Here is a 16,742-nt window from a genome sequence, read left to right as displayed (position 1 = left end):
AACTCTATGTAATTAACCATGAGCAGAAAATGTCTTGCTGACTAGAAGGTACTTACGATTGGAACTGATGATATTTACTGCTTAAAGAAGAGTGAAGTGACAAATATACATATATACATTTGAGAAATAAAATTCAAGAGAATTACAGATACAACCAAGGAAACTGTAAAATGGGAGCTGACCAATTTCAAACTATCTGGAAAAGAGGGGCTATGGTATTCTGTTTTATCCCAACTGTATTTAAACACTGGCAATATTCAGAAATCATCATAAAGTTTCTCCTACAGTTATGCAGCAAACAGCTCCAATTTTTCTTTCTATTCCTAACTCTCCTTGAACCACTTCCACATCAAGTTAAAATGATGCCAGATCCTTCTCTTTTTACCTACCTGAAGATCATCCAGGGAAACTCTACATCAGGCTTGTGCTTGGTACCAGGCCTGTACCTGAACCCAGGTAACATTCCAGAAGAAAACGAAGTCCAGCACTTACTTGAAAAAAGCCAAACTCATGACTTAATATGGAGAAAGGTCAGTCGATAAAGCGTCCCCCCTTTCCAGGACCAGAACAATTTCTAGTGCCAGGAAATGTGATGGTTATGGATCAAAAACAAGCCCTTGAAAAATAAATCTCCGAAAGCAAAATTTGTGCCGATTTTTTGTGGCAAAACTACATGGCTTTTTTAGTATCTCTGCCTTGTCAAAAATATTACGTGTAACATGCTCGATTAGACTGCTTCTTCATCTAAACATAAAGGGGGGGGGCTGTGGAGCTGTTGGGAGGATTAAGATGCTTACTGAAAGTGTCTAAAACCATTTTGGCTCATAGTGAGTGCTTGATAAACACCTGTTTCTTGGTTTCTTCTTTCTGTAACCCTTCCCCCTCCCCTTTTGCTGTCTTCCCTCACTTTCTCCCTATATTTTTTCATTCTTTACTTTCTCTGGAATACAACTTATGATTTTTATCTTTATTTAATCAGGTACTTTATAGAAGCAAGTCCAGTTGTGTGAAATCTCCTTTATTATCAATGGTTTTCCTTTGTCCTCAGTATTTTTCAAGTGCTTTAAGGATAAACGGCAAATTAAACATTAGGAAACATTTTTAATTGATAGTAAAAGTCTGAATAAATAATTATATAAAACTGCTTCTGTTAGAATGTTAAACATTAAAAAAAAGAAGGGCCAATTTTTTAGGGACAGAATGTTCTGTAATGAGAAGTTATGGGGTAAAGTGGTTCAGCAGAGTAAAAAACTCAAATTCAGTGCTTTCTACTGAGGCAATCATAAAAGTTCTCTTTGTTCCTAGTTGTCAGCCTTTTTCTCCCCCAGATACTGGCATCTATGTGGGAGAGAAGGAAGGATTTCTCCTATCTGCCACCCTCCCCCATGTCTCTTTGATTCTCTATTACACTCCAGTCCTTCCAGAATTTCATTCAGAATAAAAATTTATTACTGCAGATGAGAAGGGACAGAGTGAGCTGCCATTACTTAGTCACACATTCTTCCTACCGGACAACACTAAGCAAGCATTACATAATTCCTTTTACCCACCTTCCCCTCCCCAGGGTTGGAATCCAGACTTGTAAAGAGCTCTAAGTGGGCTGGCTAAGTCTGGTTATGGGAGGGAAAACAGTTTTGCTTACCTTCTGGCCCTACTAGAAAGCAAAATTTCAAAGTAACACAGGGTTCTTACAATAAATTATTTTTCACTCACCAAATGAGCTTAATTTGGTCGTGGTAACACTTCTCCATTACTTGAGGGCGGGCTCCAATCTTACTACGCCTCAGTCATTCCAGTTCAACCCCACTTTTTGCCCAGTGAACACTGGATGTAAGCCACTCAAACGAAACCGCATGGAGATTTTCCAATAGTCTCTTCTGTCCTCTGAGACTTTTGTTCCAAATAGATCTTTCTTGCTCTCCTATTTCTTCTTTCTAAACATATCACTTGTCACATCACTGAAGATTTTTCATTTATACGAGGTTACATATTCCAATAGGAACACCACACCCAGTAGGTAACTGCCACTGTCACAACCCTCAGAAGCAGCATTTGCCCTGGAGATGCTTCTGCTTAACTTTGAGGCCTTAGGAATTCCCTTGCCTACACCCTTCAGAATAATGCACCTTTTGCTACCAAAATCGTTCAGCCTTTTCTCCAGGCTATTACGAATGACTTGCATCATTTCGCCTAATTAACGGACCTTATTCCTCCCCTATTGTTCACAGACATTGCATTCTTCTACAGATGACCACGATCTGACTTCGTCACTGAGTAAAAGGAAATATTTTTTATTGCTATTTATTGTTATTTCAGCGTGTTCTGCCTGTTCCAGACAAGGTCAAAGAGACACTACCACATGCAATTCCAAATAAACACATGTTGTATGCTCATTTATTCATCGTCTCCTTCCTAGATTTTCTTCTCCAGTTATTTACTCAAACAAGAAAACACCTAAGCAATAGGTGCACTTGTTTTGCTACTCTTAGCTTATAAAATGAACGCTCTGAAGGAAACTATTGGCTTGGGTAAACAAATGGCTCAAATTAACCCATAACCAGCTTAAGCAATAGAAGATATAATGGTAAGATTCCCACCTACCTGCAGAAGATTAGCCCATTATGTACAGACTGCAACTCAAATTACAGAAACAACTAATGTGCAGTGAGCAAAACGTTACCTTGGATCAAACTATATTTATTTTCATTGCAATTTTCAAATACCAGGGATCTCTTGGGTTGTGAAATTTACTTTCCATATCATAAAAGTCATCATCCTCATAAAAACAGCATTCTAATAAATATATTTAATGAAGCCCTATGGGGTGCAAGGTTTTGTTGAACGTACTGAGAAGCAGGGTTTGAAAAACACAGGCTGAGAAAGCTAACGGCACCATCAGTCCAGAGTTGGAAAATCCGTGCTCAGCAACTGAACAGTCTTTTTCCCTTGGATCAGTGCAATCCGTTATGCACCCCGCCCCATTGTTTTTAAGCCCAGACGCAAACGCAGGCAGACACAGACAGATGTCGAAATAACCCTCAGCTCAAACAGCATCTATATTTTAAAATATGTTGGCAAACTCTCTCTGTTTTGCCACAACTAAGCACTTGCTTTCAAACTGCCAAAAAGAAAACATACCTTTTTGCAGTGAGCAGGGTGATAGCCTATGGACGTTCAATCTCTGGTCAATCTAGCAATGAGAGGAAGTAGGATGGAGAGCTAGTTGACTTAAAAAAAAAGAGTCCCAGCTCGTGAATGGTGGATCTTGCTTCTTTACAAGAAACGGCAATGCTAAATAAGCACAACCATTCAACAGAGCAGTATTGACAAGTCCCTCTGAATCCTCAGCACATTCACAAATCAAAATGCAGCTCAGCTCAGTGTCAGAGCAGCAGCTGAGACTGCTGTGACGTCAGCCACTCTCTCCCAACCAGGGCTCTGTAACCCTAGAGCAGTGCCTGCTCTGGGTAAACAACTCCAGGTCCAGAACATTTTTAGCTTCTATAATGGAGCCTAGTATTTTCAAACTTGCCAAAAGAGCTGATGTTAATATCACACAATGACAATGGCCAATCTTGGACTTCTTTTATTAGGAAAAGAAAACTACTTTTTTTTTTTTCACAGACAAGAATTTATCCCCCTTCTTGCATCTCTCTCTCCTTCCTCTCTTCAGCTTGCACCAGGATGCACTTTTCAGTACCTTTGGGAGTTTGTGACTGGATGTGGAAGAACGACATGTATAGCAGTTACTATATATGTGTATATATAGATATCAAAAGATTTGCAAAAACTTATAGAACTTGTCTGTAAAGACTCAACTCATAGCTCTTTGTGAAGTCTACAGTAGCTTGCTGTCTAAGTCTACAAAGATAGTGGTGTCCTTATGTCGGAAGAAACCAGAGTCCATGGAAAAGGACAGTACTTCTTATAATGGGAGGGGATTAAACGAAATACCACATGATTGTTTTCAACTGAGTTGTGTTGCAGCCACAACAGGAAAACAAAGCAGCCCAAGTGTCTGGAGAGTTTCCTAAACCAGGGCCAAATCAGCCTGCCCTAGAAATGCTTGGAGACTCTGCCTCCCCATCAACATTCCACGGTCTTGTGTGGACTTGTAAACAGATATATCTGATGATGTGTGGTATAATTTAGTCAAAGAAAGCATCAACAGCAACTTTGTATCTAACTCAAAAAATAAGCCTGATTGAAATTTAAAAAATAAGGTCCTATCCTCAAATCAGAAGAGCTTCCCAAAACTAAACTGTACAGTCTTTAACGTATTATATATTCACTTTCACATTTTTTGCCTGCTTCCAGATAAATATTTTGTAGGGAGCTAAAAAGTAACATAATAGCAACCCACACACAGTAGGACTTTAATACATATAGAACAAGCAAATGAAATCCTACTCTGTGTCTGGAAAGGTGGGCATCACAGTCAAAACAGCAGCAACAAAAACAATAGTAAAGTAATAGTAACAGTAGGGATTACTCACTGGGCACCAACTGTATGCAAGGCTCTGTGCTAAGTATTTCAATATACCTTTATCTCATTTCACTCTCACAGCAACTGTTCACGTAGATATCACTAACCCCAACTTGCTGATGAAACCACAGCTCACAGAGGTAAAGTAATACGCCAAAATTTATAGAAACTTGCCCACGAAAAGGAGGAAGGCTTGGAATCCCTATTTCTAGTTGAAAACACTGGACTGTTGCAGAGACCTTGGTTTCAGTTCTCCTGCCTCCACTCATCTGTGCCATCTCTGAGCCTTGGGTCCTTCTGTCATATTTACTTGATGAGGTCATTGTAAGCATATGAGGGAATATACGCAGTGCCAGGCACACATTAATGTTAGCTCATTTCTGCCTCTATCCTTCTTTGATCAAGAGAAGACCCTTGGGGTAGCAGAGGGTGGGTGGGGAAGTTGCCCCAAGTCATCAATACAGAATTATCTAATAAAATCTCCCCCTCCACCCATTTCCACTTCAAACCTCCTAAGCTCTGTGTTCTTTGTAAATCAAATTACATTAAGGCTGTTTTCCAAATACTATCAGAAATTCAGATATCATAGGATAAATTATAGGAGAAATTTTATTGAGCCATATTTCACAGTCACTCAATGGTAACTATGCAATGCAGCTTTTTTTTTTCCCCCTGTGGCTGTCACAGAAATTATTTAATGCAGATGTTTCATCTGCTTCTTCTTATGGTAAAGTCAACTTAAGTTGCATATAGATTAAAAAATGAGGAAAGGACTTTGATGAGTTCTTCACTCCAAGCCTACCACTTATTCTGGTAGTTACCAACCCTTTCTGCTGAAAATTCTTCTTTATATGTTATCTAAAATTTCCCATGCTGTTTTTCATCCCCCAAAGATATAAAGTAACCCAATTAGATGATAGGATACAGCAGCAACAAATATTCAGCACAATTTTTTAAAAACATTTTTCCTAAAATCTCTTGTTTTTAAAAAATCTTGTTTTAAGTAAAGTTCCTAGAATTATACACATAAAATGAATGGATTTAAAAGGCCGATGCTGGTGTACCCAAGACTGACAGTGGCCCTAAGGCATCTTGAACTGCATGACATTTTCAAACAGGTGTTAGAATGACTCAAATTCTTGTGGAAAAATGCAATTTGTGTAAGCCAGGCTACTTTTAAACCATTTAAACTTTTTAAACCTTCAAATATGAAATTGATCCAGATTATTACTCTATGTTTTGGAAATAATTTTAACACTCATACCTGATGACACACTAATTCTATTTCAATGTATAACAAATATGTAAATAAATGTAGACGAATAATTAATGTAAAATAAATATAGAAATACTAGAGGCTGTTAATCAACAAAAAAGAAAATCCTGAGAACGATTTGAAAAGGTCTGTATTAGCAAGATATTAAGCCACAAACTAAAACATTTTGGAAAGGGTGAAAGATGGATAATGTCTGTGTAGATGTAACCATCAAGTGTTTCCAGAGTTACAGAATTTCAGAGCCAGAAAGAACCTCTGAAAGTATTCAGCCAACTTCCTTATTTTACAGCTGAGGAAAGCGGCCATGATGTTAAATCATTTGTTCAAAGTCACAGAGCTACTTAGTAGCACTGCCAGGAAGAGAGTCCAGGTCTTCTCATCCCTGGTGACATGCCTTGCAGTTTAAAATTCCAAGGAGTTCAAGAGAAGGGAATATAATCTGGGGATAACCATTTTGGCTGTGTGAGAACAGTGAGAAGTTGATTTCTGGCTTTGTGAAATTTTGAATTCAGTTTTCTTCTGAGCCCAAATAAGGGAGATGATACTCTTCCATGTATAGCATAGGAGTTAAATAGCGTAGTATTTGTCTTGATTATTATTTATCTAAAGAAGCTTGTGTCTTTGGCTGACATAAATTCTGTGTAAATATACACAGACAAAAGGATTTTAAGTTAATTGTTGAAGAAATCTGGGACTAAACACAGCAACTTTGCCTTAAGCAAGCCAGTACACATTAAATTTATAATTTTCTATCTGGAGGATGATCCTTCAACATTACAAAGCACTTATTTTATTTAAGCTCTTTAGGCTGTGACAACCCTGGCTTTAGGCTGCGTGATTTCTGACTTCTTGCTTGAATAGTTTATCAGTCCCTTCTTCCTTTACCTCTTAAACATATTTACCAGTTAAAAGGGTATTATGTTTCTGTTTTCAATCGAATGGAAAAGAGAAGACTTTTGAAAAGTTAAATTCATTCTTATCCATGTTAAAGTTCAGAGAGCATTATGGTTGACATAATTTAAGTAATCCTACCTTCCAGAATAATCTCTATTGTTTGCAATTTTTTAAAAGTACTTGAAGATACATGATCTCTGTGGTTTCGGAGAACTCTTTTGAATCTTAAATTATCTCCAGTTCCTCGGGAGAGGTCTCAGGCAATTCAATTAATGTTGCATTTAACAAATATTTCTTACCACCAACTCCATGCCAGGCATAGTGTTAGACTCCAGGGATTCAAAGATGAGTAAGACAAATCCCTGTCCTCAGCAAGCTTGGTCAAGTCTGAAGACTCCTGCAGTGTGAGCTATGCATTCTAAGTAGCCCACTACCTTGTAACAAATTTACAAATAAATTCTCCGGGAGTTGCCAGAGAATTCCAACAACAACATCACAGTTCAGTGTTTCTCTCAGCCCTGGCTGCATACTGGAATCATGCAGAGAATAAAAAGAATACTAAAGCTGGAGCTTTCCCCACACTTGCTGAATCAGATCATCCAGTGGTGAGGACGAGACTTCTGAATTTTTACAAAGTTCCATAGTTGATTCTGTCAAATTTAGTTCCCATGTTATTTGAATACTTGAATGGCAGCATTTGGACTCTGGATTAGTAAAAAAATAAATAAATAAATAAATAAATAAAATAAAATAAAATAAAAATATATATATAACTTTTAGGACTCTGTTTTGGGGTATAAAATTATGAGGGTCACACAGAGTATTTATTATCCATGGAAGTTATACGTTTAGATCACTGTGTTTTGGCTAATGTGCTAGTTTCCCAGAGCTGGATGGTTTCCCTCTAGAATCATGGGATACTGGCTCTCTCTCCTTCTAATCTGAGGGCTGATGACATATCTACAGATTTTTAAGCCAATTAGATATGTCATGGGGCTTTTGTGCAGGCATTCCAGATGACAGAAATATTGAAAAGGAACTGTTTCAAACTCTCTGTGTTAAGTATTGTTCCATAGTCTGAAGAAACAAAACTATAAAACAGTTTAGAAATGTGGGCTACTTAAGATCAGAGACAAATCTTGCTTGCGTTTTCAAATTTGTTCTTAGAATCTCATATTATTTCCAGATTCTTGACTTGGGAGATGTTGTTAACAATGACAATAAAGTCAAAACAACACAAGGACTTTTCTTGGGCTACCTTTTACTTGTGACCAGCAAAGGGCTCTGGGAATGTCTGTCCACAAGGGGGCCACCTGGAATCACTTTCTCTCTGCTAGGAAGTTCTGGAATAAAGCCAGGCTAAGAGCCGGGCTAAGGAATACTGCTTGGAGGATACAGGAATTAACCCATCCTCCCCCACGGAGCTACTAGCCCACGAATAACTTCTACTGGAAATATTAGCTTTATCAACATTGGGTGATAGTAACTGCCTACTAAAATTCCATTACATGGGACATAATTACTGGCTGTTCAGACCTTGGCACAGAAAAGGAGACTTCTAGGACACAGAAAGGATTGGAAGGAATAGGACAACACAGGCAAGCTTTGACTGGAGCTGGGAAAGGAATCTGGTTCATCCATGGGGCATGGAGTGGGAAATGCTAAGGAAGATCAGAATGGCAGACTGCAAGAGGGCACACTGGATTTGGAGGGAATGATGTGTTGCCCAAGTGAAAAGAAATGTGGCATCATGACATGAGAAGGGTATAGAAAATGATCTGAAGAGGAGGGTACAGAAAAGGGAAGGTCTAAGTCACACTTCAGTGTAGAATCAGGCTCCTCCAGCCAGACCCATTCTCCAGGATCTACATCCCTCAGTAAGTCCATGTGTGAGCACAAACATCCACAAAGGAAAAGGTGATGGGAAAGACAGCAGCAAAATGGTGGGGAAGCATGTTCAGGTGCAAGAAGAAAGCAGTAGTTTTTGCACAATAAGATTCCTACACCTCACTCTTTCTTGTCCGACTGTTTTGAATCCACCCTGTTAAAATTAGAACACTCTACAAATTCTGTAAATTCAGACAAATAGCTATTTCTGAATTAATTACATTCCCTCTGAAGTGAGGCGGGTGACCAGAGATGCAAGTTTCCCTCTTGGAGAGCTTTCTCATCTCAAGATTTGTGAGGTCCAAGGCTGGGGAAACCTCACTTTCAACACCTGCCTTCAGCTGCTTCTCTGTGGCTCTACCCACTACATGAAGTCCAAGATGTTAGGGTAATGCTAAGGCCCTCTCTATGGCGGTTCTGGTGGTCCAGCAGATACACATTTCCTTCCCAGTAAAGGTGTTCAGATTTCCAGGAGCCTTCTGAAATCTGGAATGTATGAATTCTGGTGACCTGTCATGGTTAAACTACCACCTCAAAATTCTGAGATTGATCTAGGCCAGTACATAGGATGCTCTATTTAAAAAGCTGAACTCTGTTTTATCTGTCTAGGAGTTAATGATACAAATGTAATTACACAGACTGTGAAAAAAACTGCACATTTATGAAAAAGAAACAAGACCTAAATTGAGTTTTCTGACTTTAAGAAATAAAAGACCATATGAGGTATGAAAAAAAAAAAATCTCTTTCCTTATAATTTGCAAGAAAGGGTATTTGAGGCAAGTAGCCAAACTGCTGAGATTCCCTCTGCTCTTCACACTCTTAATTCTTGAACACATAGGATAAGGCAGGTAAGTTAGTCCTGATCGCAAAGAGCTGAATTTAAAAGGTACATCATGTTAGACAACCTTCAAGAAGGAACAAACATTGTTCCTCAGCCTTCAAGAATCACTTATGCATCATCTGTTAACTTAAGATTATAAAAGCAGCTCGGAAGAGGCTATAGAAAATAATCACGTAAAGCACACTTTCCTTTTAGAATCAATAATTTCCAGAGCTCCATCTCTGGAGTAAGCAGGATGAAAAAGCTCCCATAACAGTCAAGAATCTGTACCATTGCTGAATACTTCAAGGTTATTGACCACTTTGTTAAATGAATCAGAGTTCTAAACTAGTTTCAAAATTAGTACAATCCTCAATTTACTGTTAAAAATTTCACTTTGGTATAGGATAAAAACTGTTTTGATTATTTATTTGATATTTCTAAAAAGGCACTGATAATTTAAATGAAAAAATAATCACATAAAAATCAGAATTTCATGAACTGAGCCTGAAACACTTTAACGAGAATTTTGGTTAGAAAATATTTAAAGAGACATTTTAACACATAACTCAATAAAATTAGATGAAATATTTTGAAAAGTTTAAATAATTACTAAAAGACACTCATATTATATATCACAATGAATGCTACAAAATTCATAAAAGCTTGAAATTTTATTTTTTCCATCAGATACTGGGTTTTGGTGGTACCTTACTTTGGAAAATAGCCACAGGAATACACATATAACTATGACTTTTCATAACAGTAACAATGAAATTGAATAATCAGGAAATGCCAATAGCTTTACATTGACCAAATATAAGCACCTGGGATGTAAAATAAGCTGAGGCTGTAGAACAACACAGCCTGCCTCAACAGTGGGCAGTACAAGGTAGAAACTTCTGAGTTTTCATATTTCCAAGAGGTGTGTCTCCCTTGGTGTTCTTAGTCTCTGATCAAGCAAGGCTATGATAATATTCTACTCAAAAATTGTTCCTGGAAGATTTTTAAAAATTACTCATAACTTCACTAGGACAGGCATGAGTCATTTTAGAACTGCAATGAGGTAGAGAAACACCTCTAATCAGAGAACAAGTAGACAGAAATGTATGTATTAACTTACATGGGCAGGACATTTGGAGAGTCTATGATTTTGCACCTACTTTCAGAATGGTCAACATTTAAAACAGTCACCACCACTTTCCCATCCCCCAACTCATCATTAGGATGTCATCACATTTACTACTATAACTACAAAGGTTTTCTGGATATATTCAGGCCATAAAGCATTCTTACTCTGAGTTTCCCTCTGAAATTCCACGAGCCACCTACTGAAAATACCAGGAGCAACCCACAAAGTGTTAGTTTCATCAAAATGTGTATGTTATCATATCATTTACCAAAAACCAGATCAGAATTATAAACACAGAATCAAAACTACCTCTTGTTAGACTTAACTGTTTATAACTAGGTGTTAAATAGTAGTGTCTTCATGAATTCTGTTTTTGAACTGTACCAAATCCCAGTAGTTTCCTAAACAATCAACTTATCTCACTTTCTGATATTATTCTCCACCACTTTCTCTCCAACTCCTACATTCAATTAGGGCATCTGATCCAAAGCAGGACTCTACCAGATAAAAGGAAGGTATAGTTCTATAAGAATATAGCTATAGGCACTGCAAGGATATTTGAAGTTGAAGCTGAGCCACCAAACTGGCATTCCAAACCTCGTTGGCAGCTGGTTAAATAGCCGTATCCCACTCCACCCCCCAAACTGGAGTGAGAGTTGGGGAGTGTAGGCTAAAACATTCCAGACACAACACTGAATTTTTCTTTGTTTTATGAGTTTGAGTTAGTTCTGCTTAAAAATAGCCAACTAAATTCTTTTGTTTTCTTAAATCTAGGCCAAATCACCAAACATACTTCTTCCTATGCCCAAAAATGTGCATGCAAGGTCATTTACTATGATGAGGTTTGTTTGTTTGCATTTACTTTTGGTGTTAAATTTAAATAGCATAACTTCTAAGATGCAAATGCGAGAAGATTCTTTGGGTCAATAACTGAGGGGCTTTATTCTTTTTGTGAACCAAGAAGCCTGGACAGAGTCCTCTCAGAGCTAGCTGCTTTTATACAACAAAGTTAATGCAAGTAGCAGGGTCAAAGGGTAAGCAAAGGAGATAGTGGGGACCCTCTTTCTGAAGTCTTGGACACCATCTCCGGTAAATTCTCTTCCTCAGCGTATGTATGTATTGAAAGAGAGAGATGCGGCCTGGCTCCTTGGTGCCCACAGAACATGTTGCCTGAAGGTTCAGGGTGAAGGTGGCCAGAGAAAAGGTCACCTCGTGCCTTCTGGCAGAGTTTGCTGAGACCACCTCCCCTCCAACCAGCCCCTAACATGTCCCTTGGGACAGGGCCATGTCTGAATTCCCTGACTCTGGAAGCCTTTTTCATTCTACTCCACCGTGTGGCAGGGGTGTGTCTGCACAGAGGCCCCACTGGGAGGCTGGGGGTACTTTCAGAGTGATCCCAAATCCCCAGACTATGAGCAGTAGCAAGTCAGTCCTATTTCTGCCCATTTTCCTCTCCCCTGATATCATATTGGGGTTCCACATATGGAGGGCCTGGGTGGGGTTCAAGATGCTCATGAAATCCATCTATAAAACCAATGCTTAATGAATTCCTAAGTGAGAGTAATGCCCCTGTTGCCAGTAAGACTCCAGTCCCTAAAAAGAAATCTAAAGATGAGGCTGGGGTCTGGTTAGCCCAGAAACACCTCTCCTTCCTAATTCAGGCCACAAGTCACCACTGAAGTAACTGCAAAACCCCAGCTTGTATTTATGGTGTCATCTCAGCTAAAAATGCATAGGGATCTTATTGTGCTTTCTTAGGGAAATCTAACATGCTATTGTGTCCAGTAAATAAATGACAATCACAAGCCTTTGTTTGTACTTCAATAAGTTATGTCAGAGTTAGGTGTTTACATGTCTGCCTTGCTAATTCAACTAGTTAAAAGCTTTAAAAGAAGAGGAACTGAACCTCACTTTTCTCTACACCTAACAGCAGACACTCAACATATGAAACAACCAAAGGATCCATTCTTTACCTTTTTGCTCTACTCTAACATCTCTTGTACATACTCTTTTCTATGGTGGTTTGGAGGATACAATCAGTTGGCATCCATCATTCCTGGTGGACTTGTGGGAAGCCATATCCTTTCGGGAATCAACTCAACAAGCTTTGCGTCAGATATAAGTGTAGCGTGACCAAGTGGTGGACTGTCAGGATGTGTGTGTGGAATCCTCCTGAGTCTTTAATTCAGTGTGCACATGTGCCTTTATGTCTGGGTGTGCTTGTGACTCTGCACTCACAATATTCACCTCAGTTTTCCTTTTTGTCACTTATTACCCCCATTTGTCTTCTCTGATTTTGCTGGTTTTGAGAGCCCGTATTAATGAAAGGAGTGTTTGTTAACACCACCACCACCAGTGTGGAAACAGAACTGTCTTGTCTTTAGTGATCTTCTGTAGACCTACTGGGTAGAAATATTTTAGAGAGAATCCAGACCTCCACTGCGCAGCTGGAACTTTAAGGTCTTACTCAAACCCAGGCAACTGATTATCCTATAAATTTAGTATCACATAGTTTGTGATAACCTTGGTTGGGGCTATACAAGCTGCACATATGTACTTTAGATAATTCAAACACCTAAAGCAATGGTTCTTCACCTCCCCTGGATGTCAGATTCACCCGGAGTTTTAAAAATGCCAACACCTTGGTCCACACAATTCAGTTCCCATCGGTGGGAGTAGGGCTGAAAATCTGAAAGCCTCCCAGGAACTGTGTCTGATGAGAACCAGAGGTCTAGATATTTAGTTCTCAATCCCTCCCATGATATTGAAAACTAAAATTCTGAAGTTAGTTTCTTAAAACCACAGAGGTTAACATCCATAATGCTTCTGAAGTGAACAAGGGCATTGCATAGCACCTTTTTACCATGGGGGCAATATGAGCAATTTTGGTGGGACAATTATCTGTTTATTTCTGTTTATTCCAGGGCAGCTTGAATTCTAACCCCTTTCCTCTAAATGACAGCAGAGCTTCCCAGTCACTGTGACAACCCAGAACACCTCCTTACATTTCCAAATGTCCCCTAGGGGGTTCTCAGCTGGAGCTGGGTGCATGTGGCTCCAAAGGCAACAAGCATTTCAGATAAACTTGAGCCCTCACACATTTACTTTCACTTCCTTTGTCAAAATGGTTCCTTTGAGATGGAGGCCTGGAGACTTATTAAGGATTTGAAAGACAGATTTCTGATTGTGAAGTGATTGGTACCTCCAAGACTAGATAATTAAAAAACACGTAAACGCTTGAGTAATTGATTACGTACAGCACTTAACTCATTTCAGTCCTGTATGTCAGGAAGTACTGCCAAGATCTTTGGAGCTCTAAGATGAAAAGTCAGAAGTATATATTGACAGAGTCTAACTCTTGGGTCACCTCTCCCTACCCCAGGACCCCTCCAAACCCATGGAGAGTAAGAGCAGCTACTTTAAATTGAAGTCTTTGTCTACTTAGAGATAATTTTTTGTTTACTGTGTTTTCAATAAATACTCAAAGGGAAATGGTTGTGCTGTAGGGTGAGGCTATAAAGAAACTGTAACCCTCTGCAAGTTAAATTCCTAAGATTCAAAAGGTTGTTACCAGTAACACCTTTTGTGGTAAGGCAAATACTTCCCACATATTATTCTTTATGCTGAGGCACAAGATACTTGACTGCCGATTTTTGTATCCACCAAACTGTGAGTATCCAACAGTATGTGATTTCAGCAAGTGCTGGGGCTTCTGAATCTTCAGTGGCCCTGGTGCCTTACAGCTCTCCACTGGGTGAACTGCCAAGGAGATGGATGGAATAGGGCCTCCCATTTACCTTCTGGGTACCCAGAGACTGTCCAAGTCATTTTGAGTGTGGGAAGAAGGGGGATGCTCGGGTCCACCAAAGAAAGGGATTTCTGTCTAGAAAGCAAGACTCCCACTCAGACTACCTACCCACTGGGCTCACATTCTGTGAGATCTGTATGAAAACAACCACTACCAGAGTGAACTAAAAGGGACAGAAAAGGGACAGTTTGAAGGAAAATTGCTTCAAAGGAAGGACCATGGATGCTAACGTCTGGACTGAAGATACCTTCTTGGGCCAGGAGAGCTGACCCACCCATGTGTGTGGAAAAGGTTGAGTAGACCCCGAAGCTTGGAGAGGGCGAGCCTTCCACCCTGTTGTTCAGGAAGAGTGGTACCACCCCGTTTTTCTCAGATACCCGGGGGACTGTGGAGAGCCTGGCCACCACACCAATGCTTGAAGAGGGTGGAGCCTTCCTGACGGTGTTCGGGGAGAACGCGGTTACCGCGCAAACACTTGTAAGGGGAGGAGGTGCCACTTCATCAGGCCCAGAGGACAAAACATCATTCCACGGATGACTCTCAGACCTTGAAATCTAGTGCAGCATGCCCTGCAGGGTTTCAGAAATGTTTGGGACTCATGACCCCTGTTTTTGTTCCAATTTTTCCCTATGGGAATTCAAGTATTTTCCTATGCTTTGCATACTGGAGGCAGATAACTTGTTCTCTAGGTTTCACAGGTTCACAGATGGAGGAGAAATGCGCTCCAGGACAGACCACATCTATGACTGATTTTGATGAGACTTTGTACTCATCAAGTATTGTTACTGAAATGACTTAAGGCTTTTCGGATATTGTGATGGAATGACTGTATTTTGCATATGGAAAGAACATGCGTTTTCCGATTCAGAAGGTGGAGTGTGGTGGTTTGAAGCTGTATGCACCCCAGAAAACTTGTTGTTAAATCTAACCCATTCCTGTGGGTGTGAAGCCATTGTAAGTAGTACCTTTTTTGACTTCAGTTAAGGTATGGCCCAGCTCAATCAGGGTAGGTCTCAGTCCTATTACTGGATTCTTTTACAAGCGGAATGAAACTCAGACACACAGAGAGAAAGCCACAGAGGGAGCAGGCAGAAATTGAACATCAAAGGGATCGAGAAGAAAAGAGAGAGACCAGGAGAGGCTGCCATGCGTACTGCCATGTGACAAGCTAAGGACCAAGGACCCTGGGCAGCCAGCCCTAAAACACCAGTTTTCAGGGAGAAAGCACTGCCTTGATGACGCCTTGATTTGGACTTTCTTTTAGCCTCAAAACCTTAAGCTAATAAGTTCCTATGGTTTAAGCCATCCCATTGTATGGTATGTACTTGAGCAGTGTAGGAAACGAAAACACCGTATCTCTAGCATATTTCCTGTTCTGGAAGCAATTCTGTGTGGCAATCTATTATGGAAGAGCAGAACTCCAGTTAACAAAGTCAATTAACAACATATGGCTCCAGGTATAATAACCAAAGGCATAAATGGCAGGCTTGGTTAAAAACAGCAGGATGAGAATAACTATTTTCTCAATGAATTAATGCCTAATCCACTGTCATGCTTCCAGAACATCTCTTTAGCCCAAATATCAACAGCATTGCAACAAACAACTTAGTTTCCCTAAGATTCGCATTTCATTTACTCACCATATTTCTCACAGATATTTTTACTGGATGTCAAAATTATCCTTTTAGTCTGCTGCAAGCTAGCAAAGGTATCTTCATAAACTATATATTTTTGGAAATCTGACCAACTTGTGGATGTTCAGCTTTTAAATTATCATAATAGTCAAATACTGAGAAATAATTATAAGAGATTTTGTAATTAATTTTTACAATCAATCGGCCCATGATTTATCAAGAAGAGAACAAATAAAGAGGAAAAAGAAGGAAACAAAAATTAAAGTGATTCATACCCCCCAAAAATAATACTTACTCCCTTACCTGAAATACTTTAGTGCTTGGGCTGCTTTTGAATTTGTAGTGGTAAGAGGACTTGGGTCTTTTTAAAGAAACAAGCAGTCTTCAGTGTTTTTATAGCATTGGTTACTACAGAAATTATACTTCTTTTACTTCTTGTCTTGAAGAGTGAACAAAATAAACAAACTGAAAATGCTACAATGAATGGTAAATGATGAACGATTTACAGTACAAAAAACAACGTGAAAAGGAAGACAAGTTTAAATATTGTTGTGTAAGAAAGTGATGAAAATAATACAAGAATGAGAATAAGTAAAATGATAGGCTGGAACATCTGGGAAGGTAAATGCAAAGAAAAAGAGAAGAATTAATTAATAATAACTTTAAAAATATAAGTTCATATTAACTAAATACTCAAGAGAAAAAAGAATCCTGTTTACAAAACCTGCATTTACAACAAGTACTTAGCTGAGATCCTATAATTATACAGAATGCTCTCTTTCTGATTTAATTTTTTTCTGTGAG

At 39.1% G+C, this 16,742-nt stretch overlaps 2 protein-coding genes across 5 annotated transcripts in view; both read right to left on the bottom strand.

Annotated features, from left to right (window-relative positions):
* Positions 1 to 16,396, bottom strand: part of KIAA0408 (KIAA0408 ortholog) — a 31,763-nt gene extending 15,367 nt beyond the window's left edge. For 2 of the 3 annotated variants that reach the window (XM_037843166.1, XM_037843167.1), the window contains exon 1: positions 16,242 to 16,396. The gene's annotated coding sequence lies outside the window, so the exon portion shown is untranslated. Of the gene's footprint in view, positions 1 to 3,138; positions 3,371 to 16,241 lie in introns of those variants that run through there. The other variant, XM_037843168.1, reaches the window with a different exon arrangement.
* A 14-nt stretch (positions 16,397 to 16,410) lies between these two features.
* The window catches only part of SOGA3 (SOGA family member 3), a 38,840-nt gene continuing 38,508 nt past the window's right edge, over positions 16,411 to 16,742 (bottom strand). For both annotated transcript variants that reach the window (XM_037843163.1, XM_037843162.1), the window contains exon 7: positions 16,411 to 16,551. In XM_037843163.1, coding sequence (XP_037699091.1) covers positions 16,441 to 16,551 — 111 coding nt within the window. In that variant the 3' untranslated portion in view covers positions 16,411 to 16,440. The remainder of the gene's footprint in view (positions 16,552 to 16,742) is intronic.

This window comes from Choloepus didactylus, chromosome 7 (genome assembly GCF_015220235.1).
Source record: "Choloepus didactylus isolate mChoDid1 chromosome 7, mChoDid1.pri, whole genome shotgun sequence".
Lineage (NCBI taxonomy): Eukaryota > Metazoa > Chordata > Mammalia > Pilosa > Megalonychidae > Choloepus > Choloepus didactylus.
The sequence above is the reverse complement of the archived record's forward strand: the minus strand, read 5'-3'. Positions and strand labels throughout refer to the sequence as shown.